The following is a 9895-nucleotide window of genomic DNA, read 5'->3' on the forward strand; positions in this document are numbered from 1 at the left end:
TAGACAATCGCTTCTCCTCCGAGGTGCTTCTTAGTGATTTGTCAAGAAAGAAGAAGACGGCGCCCAGTCACCCTGCACAGTTGGGGTCTCCATCAGGGGGAAAAAAGACCACCAGCACAGCTGAGGAGGGCTGAAAGAGATTATTTTATTATGCTATCAAATTAAGGCTCAGATAGGTTTGGTCCCAGGGTACTGGAAGAGTTAACAAAGCCCTGCACACAGCGAAAACCTTGTGTCACCTGCTCACATCACTCAGCTTTTCAAGTGTAACAGCTGCTTCCTTCCTCACACATAGCGATATCCTCACTCATTCACACTAACGGCTTAACTGTCCCGCATAACACAGTGAGATTACCGGACATTCTCAGAAGTCTGATGTGTTTTGATTTTTTATAACTTAGTTGTTTTTTCAAAGATCTGAGTGAGGACGTCCACTTATCGTCCTGGATCGGAGGGGATTAAAGTGAAGTGACACATCAAGCAAAATATAATAATCCATTGAGGGACTTTTAGAAAGTGCTTTCTTTAACATATTTGACTCATTTTTCACAGATTCTGATGTTAGGATCCAACAGCTGCCTCTTCTCCAGGACATTAGCACGTAGTACATATGAAAGCCAATAACTCACAGTCCCTGTCAAAAAGCAATGAATTACTGACAGATTAGGGAGCTGATTTATGTTTTAGGTGTGAAACGTAACTTGTCTTCTGTCAGATTAACTTCAAGAGAAGCCCCCAAACATTGGTTAAAATCGATATACTCTAAGATCTGAGGCAGTATTTACAGATGTGCCTCACAGTGGTTGCTGTGGTTGGGCTCAGGTATGCATGTTGTGCAGAAGGTGCCAAGAGATCAGCAAAAGAATGATGGCATCGTTTCCAAGAATTTTCTTGATAGTCATGATAAATTATTCTTTCCCTTTGATTTCTGCTTCATTTGGATGTTACTGGAAGCAGCGTTCGAGTCCTCCACTGCCGTACGTATGCACTCATCCATTCATAACACGAGCTGTGTTCTGATCACTAGATGATGCAGAGTGTGTTCATCCTCTCGCGACGTAAACGCTTCCGCTTAGTCTGGAACTTCTCACCACGCCGGATGCTGTCCACTAATACAAAAAGTCTTTAACAATAAACAAAAACAAACCGCAGCGTAGATGAAATGATGATTCTGTGAGTGCAATAAGAAAACAAGTGACTCACTCGAGCTGTCATAAGTCAAGTCGTAATGTCAGACAGCAAAACAAACAATCTGGTTTCATTTGATAAAACAGGTTTCTTAACACGTGAAAGAGAGGAAATGCAGATCCCGATTCTTTTTATATGTCTGGATTAACGACTTTTGTAAATTTGCCTGCAGGCTGCTGCACGCAAAACTATAGACAATGGCAAGCACGACTTCAGAAAGTTTGTCGTTTTACTTCCAAATGGTCAAGATCAGGATCATTTCCTTCCGTTTGTGTTCATCGAAGAAATCAAACATTCAGCAGCGTTTTAAAACCACAGCAGTCTTCTATAAGGCAGTGTGTTTGCCGCTATATGTTAGATTACAACATGCTCTTTGCTGTACAGAGCCCTGGACCTGATCTTGATATTGTGGAGATTCTGGCGCAATCAGATGGCCACCTCAAAGACACGCCTGTCCAGACCCCCGGACTCCTGGATAGTTTTAAAAAAGTGGGTATGACTAATAGCCGAGCAGCTTGATCCACAGAACCTGACAAGCTGTTCTCCAGTGGCCTGTAAATACAGAGAGCTTGGCAGATGTGAAGGCCCGTTTCCTGCAGACATGGTTGTAGCTTTACCCGCAGCAATCAATACAATTGACCGACTTACAGATACTCCACATTCATCCGAGGCCACAACTAACATCCTTTAGCGTCACTAGAGATGAGTTTATCTTTTCGCTTGCGTAGTAGGATTGAGTAAGTTTTGCTTTTACTCAGTTGACCATCGAAAGACATGGAAGGAGTGAAGGAAGTTGTTGTTTATCCAGTGCAAAGAGGTACTTACTGTAATGATTCACTTACGTAGAACATATTAACTTACTGGAAGAAAACAGAAAAAGCTTTTTTTTCTCGGTTTCGTGTTTATTGCTTTGTGTTAATCATGTCTTCTGTAACTTATAAAGTTGTTTTACAACTCGGGAAAATTTTGGCCTTCGGTTCCAATGAATGGCTTTCTAAACGCATCGTAAACCTTTCTCTTTGATAGACTTTGATCAATGTTTTGTATCATCACCAAGCTTTAACACTGAATGTGAATAAGGGCTATCGGTTTATTTTCCATATTTGGTCTTGTTGTCCGTTTTAGCTAAGTTCAAATAACAACCAATCAGGAGCTTTTTCATATAATCACAACAAATCTATAATTTATATATTAGCATATTTTCTGCAGGTGAATTATGTGCAACAGCAAATGTGACGGAGTAAATGTAGCCTTCTGTACTGACTTGAGGTCAGATGCAGGATGACTGGGGTGTAATTGCTCGAGTTCTTGAGCCTTTAACAATGCAACAAATTGTAAATTAAGCTCAAGCTTAGTTCTCGTTTGCTTGCTCAATTGTTTAAGTTATTAAGAGTATTTGAGATTGCCAACAGCTTTTTTCCCCTCTTTTTGACAGCAGGAATGCAAGTATTTGATTTCAAAATGAGAAGCGAAAACACACAAAACATTTCCGCACATTTATATGTGTGTGGGGTTGAGGAAGGGGTAGGGGCTGAGGGGCATTGTGCATGCGTGCGTGCGTGCGTGCGTGCGTAAAATTGTTGCTGGTGGGCCTCAGCAGGACTGTTGAGGTTGGAGGAATCGTACGTTCAGCTGTGATTTCCATCAACACATTCCTGGACGCTCACACACTCTCTCAGCGGAGCTGCGCACAGCACCCCCCAAGGATGTGACCTGCAGCCTGCAGACACAAATGGCTGTCTCACAAGCGCTTATCACAACACAGCAGCCTGTAGGATAATGGGACGCCTTAATCTGAAGCCACGTGGAGCTGAGCAAACTTTGACTAGTGTTGCTCCTTCATGCTGGCCCTATGGAAAACAGCGGATGATATACAACACTGTTCGGCAGTATGCCAGCAGGTTTCACCATGCCAAACTGATTACAGGGTAGAGGTCAGACCACATGGACAACAAATGGTCCCTGGCACTGGGGGTTGGGCATAAGGCGGAAAGCATCATGCTCAAAAAGACAGCAATTGTCACCGAGACTGTTTAAAGGATACATGATATTCCAAAGCACCAGGAAGTGCACAGTTGCTCATATGCTGCACACTGTTGTGCATTTTGTCAGAAAGCCGAAGTTGGCGCAAACACAAATAATAAAACATGTGGCCTCACAAAAGTATGTAAAAACTGGTCCGCAGATTAAACTAATGTTTCAAAATTCCCAGGAAGCTAAAACGGAGCCAAAGAGAAGGAGAAAGTATTAAATGGGACTTAAGACATTGATAACGAGCAACTTAAACACTCAACTCAGCAGAACCTCCGACCATCTGTGCTGAATAACTGTACAGTAACTGGCACTTAATCGGTGTGTGTTTCTCTTCTGCTGCCCTAACAAAAAGACATGACTAAAATCCCCACACAAGTCCAATCAATCAATGTTATTGGCAAACTGCAAGGCTGGCGTGAAGCCACAATGTGCTGCATGCCTCCAAATGCATAAAGGGGTTCAGTTTAAGGGAAGGTTCTGCTCACAGCAGTTTCTACGCCATGGTCCACATCTCGACTCGAGATTACACAGGTCTTATATTTGTCTTATATTGATATGGTTTGTGATGAGTCATGACCAGCTGTTCAGTGTAATATGGGAATATATACAGACTGCTTTTTCCTTCTATGGCAAGTGGAAGCGGTTCTCCTAAGAATAATTTGAACTGAACAGAACAATAGCTTTTAACTTCGGCGACACCTCAGGGGAATGCGTCATATCCTGGCACTCCTTCTGTACCTGCTACTTTGCACATCAAGTCAAACACTATACCAATAAAGACGGGTTGAAAAAAATGTTTTGTTAAGTGTGGTACCGTAGCGTCTTCCGATTAAAACCTTTGTGGTGATCCACAAAAGCTTTTTGAAAAAGTTTGAAAAGGTCCTTTCATTTACTTTAAAACATATTAATGTATAACACACAACTGGCAAAGAATAAGGTGCGGGAGTTACTGTGAGCCGCTGAGATAAAGATGGGTTGTGGTGGCCTGTGTTCACCATGTGGTGGAGCTGAGTGCTGGTTTCCCGAAGTGTCTGTTCACCAGAACAGACAAGCAGGCAGGCAAAGCCCGGCGCACACTGTATCCAAGTGCGAGCGCTCGAATGACGCTCTCGTGCTGAGCTGCTATTTGACTTTATTATCTATGCTCTACGGATTTCACTTTCTGTCTTCTCCTTAATAAGTTCAAGAAGTGTTGGCTTGTTTGCATGCCAGATACTGTTAGAGACACACCACAGGCAAGGAGGAAAGACACCCTGAATCTAGATGTCAGGTACAGTACGGAGGTGCTCAGGACAAAAGCTGGAGAGCAGTAACTGCATTCTAAAATGGGTGTGAAACCCTCCTCTGCAACAGAGCGGACTCATGTCTTCCTCTTCATACTTTTCTCTCTCTCACTGTCTGCCTCTCTTTTCCACTGGCTGTATCTCCCTCTTGCCCTCTACCCTAATGTCTTTGTCTGCTTTCTGTCATGCATTCCCTCATTTTGCTCCCCCTCCCCACAACCCGCCCTCCTTCCTTTATCCACGCTATCTTCTTCTTTAGCTCACTCTGTCCATCTACATCTGCACCCCCTCCCCTCGCTCTCCCTCCCTGGAAGGCACACATACACAGATAATACTGCGGCTACATGCTGCTTCTGCAACATACTGCAGCAGGCGAGCATACTCCACTGCAGCCCTTTAACACAATGGCCATTTCTCTTATGACCTCACAATGAAAACAGCTCTCGGTCTAAACAGATTGCATGTTCTCTGCATCTCAATCAAAATCACACAGTACATTTTTTGGGGAGGAGGGAAATACATTTCACAGAGACTCCCTGCAACATGCAATGCATCTCTTTTTTTTTATCTGCATCTGCTAATATCAGCCTTTCACAAGACCAGCATGTTAATCAAAGCAACATGCCCTGCTTGCTTCCAATTCCTTTTAATACCATATGTATTTTCAGTTAAGCACTCCCACTGCCTATGGACATATCACCCCTGATTCGCCCTGTCTTGCCTTCTCCCCCGAAGCATGACAGAACGAGACGTGCTGTTGTAACACAATGGGACTTTTTTTTTTTATTGAACCATGAACAAACACATTCACACAAACACACACTCCCAATCACACACAAAAACAAAACACACAGAGACAGACATCTAGTGATCGTGGCACATGAAAGGACATACAGTGATGCCATTGTTGGAATATCCAGGAGTGATTTAAGGAAATGACAAAGTGTCGACAGATAACAACACAAAGAGAACACAAAGATGCTTTTACACAAAGACAAAAGAGCGACAAAACTGTGAAAAGGATGACTTGAGATTCAATGAAGAAGTATGCTTTAACCTCAGCTTTGACACATGCAGATACTATCGTGCTTAGCTTTAAGTTGGAACTGTCGGGTGTTCAGTCATGTTTTATCCATTGTGGCTACTGTACATCTCAGCCCACATGTTCATTGCTTTGTGATATTATATTACCTTTGATATTGCTGCATTACCAGCTCTTTTCGTCTGCTAAGGTCATCATATACAGTTTCATGTGCCGCCAGTCACATGTTCGCAAGCTCGAGCAAACAGGTGCTACCACCAGGGGTTCCTAGGGTCTCAAGCACGATCTGACCTTTCTTATTTACTTGCCATTAAACTGACTACTGTTTATCGAATTAATTTTTCATAAATGTTAGCGCAGTATGTATTGCATCACTGACCCTTTAAATATTAAATGCACATAAGTGCAAAGGAATATATCACTGCACTGGAGAAGAGCCAAATCTCATGACAAGCAATATAGTGAGAGTCACACAATCTGGCTGTGAATCTCAAATGAAGCCTTTTATATGTCAGGAAATTTTTCAAAAACGAAAGATGCAATATTAAGCCCCATTTAAACACAATACGGAGGACTTCTTTTCGGCGCAATTGTTTGCTGGAAATCAAACTTGCATGCTGAAACCCCTGAGAATCTCCGTGTTTCCAAACACAATGGGTCCTTTCTTTATCTGAAAAGGCTCTAATAATGAAGCTCAGCTTAAGTCTGTTAACTGTAAACAATAGCTCTAAAAGGTGGCCTTGACAAATGCAAAACAAGAAGGTGGAGGTGATTATTGTGCCCTGAGTGCGCCCAAGGACAGGGTGTGATGGATAAACTCCAATCCCCCTCCTTTTCCCCACCATTTACACCTCCATCAGCATGGGATGAGTACAGAAATCACCTAGTTGGAAGGTCAGCAATAACAAGAACATCTCCACTGGTGTGGCACGAGGAACCTTACTTTTTAAGTCACTCATTCTTCAAAAATAGTGAATATGTGGATGTTGTAAACTAGGAAATCTCTCACTCGGAATAGCGTGAATAAAAATATGCCGTCACGCACGAGAGGTTTGATTAAACAATCACTATCTGCGCTGACTTCATTCACGTCGCATGCTCATGCCTGCACAGTATCAAAGTCTTGCGCCATTACTCAGTGGTCTACAAACAGAAAAGCCGGGTGATCTCAGTGGAGGAAGTTGAATTTCCTCAAGCACATCCAACAGTTTCTGACTCTTGCATGCCAGACAACCATATAGATCTCTGACAGTCCAGCACCAGATAACATCAAGTCCTTTCTTGAAAGGATGCAGAGCAACATAAGGTCTTTAAAACTCTTTCTTTCTTTCTTATATTTTGATATATAAATGTATTCGATTCATCTACTCAAAAAACAAGCTCCCCACAGCAGCTAAAAATTCACTACCCATACTGTGAGGAACAAACATAAGCTCACTAACCCACTGAATGGAAGCAGCTGTTATCAAAACTCTTTCATCTGATACAATACTTTGCAAAAATCTGCAATGCACACACACCACTACCACTACTAAACAAGCCTGTTAGATTCTATCACACACACTGAAGATACTTTTTACAACTCTCATATTCTGTCAAGCTATGTTTCAGATCTAAATCTGTAGTCTGCTGCTTTTGCTGCGTGTCGGTGACGGTCAAAGACACTGTGCAGTACAGTTTTGTGGGGTTTTGCATTGCAAGCGAAGAATGGTGAATGAAAGGAGATAACACATTGCATTTAAATTCCATTCACCCCAAAGTGCAATTCTGTTTCCACTGATTAATAGGCCAAAACCACATGTGTGGACAGTTGTTCTTCATGCGTGTTACTCTTCTTGCATGCCTGTTTGTAATGGCTCCTTTGGATCTCTCAATTGGCAGGAGAACAGTTATAACAACAACAACAATGCCAGTACATCTGTGCCGCTTTGCCTGTTGCTTAGGAGTCAGTACTCACTGCTTTGGACGTTAACAGTGCCAGTGGAGTTGTCCTTTCCCAGCAGGTTCTCCACCACACATGTGTAATTCCCAGAATCCTCCAGTTTTGCTCTGCTGATCTGGACTCTGGAGTTTTTCCTGTGGGTGACAACACTCACATAGCTGAGTCAGGGGAATCAGGGCAGGGAGGAAATAGCAAGTGAAGGCAACAAGTGGAAATACTGAGGGAGGGGTGCCGGTGCATGACAGGGCATGGCACCAGCTCTTCTGTAATAAGGATTCATGATTACTTGCTCTGGAGAGTGGGATGACTGTTTTTAATAAGAAACCGTGGAACAATATGTTAGAACTAGCTGCTGTGGTGTTTTGTAGCTTTGTTTCACGTCGATATTGTTATATCGTGGCCTCCTTAAGTTTTAACCTTTGCTCAACAGTAGCCACGGTGAGTAATTACAGGACAAGGACACAGAAAACTGTCATATTTCCTTTCTTTCCTTGGGTATTTCTTGTTTTCTAATGATGTTTTAAATCAATTAAAAAAGAAAACATAATTACAAAAGAACCCCAGACCATCAGGTATTTTTGATGTTAATTTACAACAAGGTAATAAAGCATCCTCCCCCACCCCCCACACTGCTGTTATGAAAGAGGCATTTGTAAAGCTTTCCACAGGGCGACCTGAACCCCAGAGCTAGTTTTAAGTCTGAGTGTTCCACACCTTTGATCTGTTCAAAAGCTAATTTATGTGTGATCTCCAAAAATAGTCTAAAGGCTGGCAGTAACAAAACTGTGGCTACACAGCGTGCAAAAGAAAACCAGAAACAAAGAAAATTATAATATGTAGGGTTTTCAAAAAAGATATATATATGAAGGGCACTATATCATACTCTTGTATTGCAAATAATAATAATATATTCTTTGAAGAGGGCCGAAACAGAAAACAGCTACTGCAGACGTAGCTCACCCTCAGTTTTATCAGGTTTAGCTGGTTTAGCTGAGAACAAGTCAGCGACATCACCCTGTATGTTTCAGCTTTACATAAAACATTAGCCCCCGGTTGCACTCCTCCAAACCAACTTGACTAGTGCTAACTTGCACTTCTGCCACATTGAGTGCTTAGATATATGATCTATTGCTTTGAAATGCAACTTTTTATTTGAATGAGAAAGTTAAATAAAAGGAGGGATCAAACGCTAACTGAGTCATTACAGTGCACTTCAATGAAGGAATTATCCTTTATAATCCCAAATACTAGAAAAGAGGAGGAAAACTGCATCAGACCTGCCTGCTGACAGTAACGTCACCCACGGAGAACCTTTTACCGTACCGCCTATGTTGGGTTTACAGTACTCAGTTTTTGATTTGTACTCACTTGCCGCTCCTTATTTTGACTTTTTTGCTTTTCTTCAGCTCGTTGCCATCTTTGAACCATCTGTAGGTAGGGGCAGGGTTTCCTGTGGCCTCGCACCTAACTGTGAGCTTGCTTCCCTCGTCCACTATCATTGGATTTTTCATCGGTTTTAACTTTGGAGCCGCAGCTAAAAATAGAGAAAGACAAAAAAAAAACAAAAAACAACAAGTCAGTGATAATATATAGACATGGACTTGATTATGGTTTGGTTTGTGTGTCATTGTGTGTTTTAGGAGGAGACAAAGAGACTGCAACAGAGGCGGTGATTGTCTCTACGGACTGAGCCAACAGCTCTCTCATGTAACCTCCAGATGTTGTCACCAGAGACATGATCAGCTTTACCTCAGACTAATAAACAGGCTGATTTTCAATCTGGCATCGCTTTTATAAAAACACCTGAAGCAATATTTAGCAAACATCCATTGGCTGATCTAGAAAATCTGTAACCGCAAACTTTAAAGCCAATCTGTACGCAAGAAAAGCCAATAACATTATGACTGCATAACAACTAGTCTGTTGTGATGATGGGAACAACAAAAACAAAACAAGGGATTTAATTATAGCTCTTCTGTTTGTTACAGTATTGTGCTTTTCAAGAGCACAAAACCCTTGTTTTGCCCAGAAATGTTAAACTTTGAGTGAATTTCTTGTGTGTTCATTTCTTTCTCTGTATGCTCATATCAATGATCAGTGCCTCGGCAGTACACTCTGTAAATTCTTGCAACTTTTCTTTCCCCTTTCTTTAGTCCCCAGAAGAGGAAAAGATTTTAATTGAAATATGAAAATGATCTGCATCCAAAGCACACACAAAACAGACAACACAGACACACTCACTCATTCACACAAACACTTGCCAGCTGACAGCTGCACACATGTTTAGGAGAAAACTCATCCAGGGCGGAGCAAGAGGAAAGAGGTGAACAAGGGTCAGCCAGGGCTGGCCGAGAGCCCCCTCCAAACCCTAATGCGCACACACACACACACACACACACACACACA

The 9895-nt window shown here is 42.2% G+C and overlaps 1 protein-coding gene across 4 annotated transcripts in view; it reads right to left on the reverse strand.

Annotated features, from left to right (window-relative positions):
- nrg2a (neuregulin 2a) overlaps nt 1-9895 on the reverse strand; it is a 76248-nt gene that overhangs the window by 30983 nt on the left and 35370 nt on the right. For all 4 annotated transcript variants that reach the window (XM_005735392.2, XM_005735390.2, XM_005735391.1 and 1 more), the window contains exons 2-3: nt 8858-9023; nt 7505-7623 (exon numbers count right to left, since the gene is read on the reverse strand). In XM_005735392.2, coding sequence (XP_005735449.1) covers nt 7505-7623; nt 8858-9023 — 285 coding nt within the window. The remainder of the gene's footprint in view (nt 1-7504; nt 7624-8857; nt 9024-9895) is intronic.

The sequence above is a fragment of the Pundamilia nyererei genome, unplaced genomic scaffold, assembly GCF_000239375.1.
Source record: "Pundamilia nyererei isolate P.nyererei 1_Seehausen unplaced genomic scaffold, PunNye1.0 scaffold00064, whole genome shotgun sequence".
NCBI lineage: Eukaryota > Metazoa > Chordata > Actinopteri > Cichliformes > Cichlidae > Pundamilia > Pundamilia nyererei.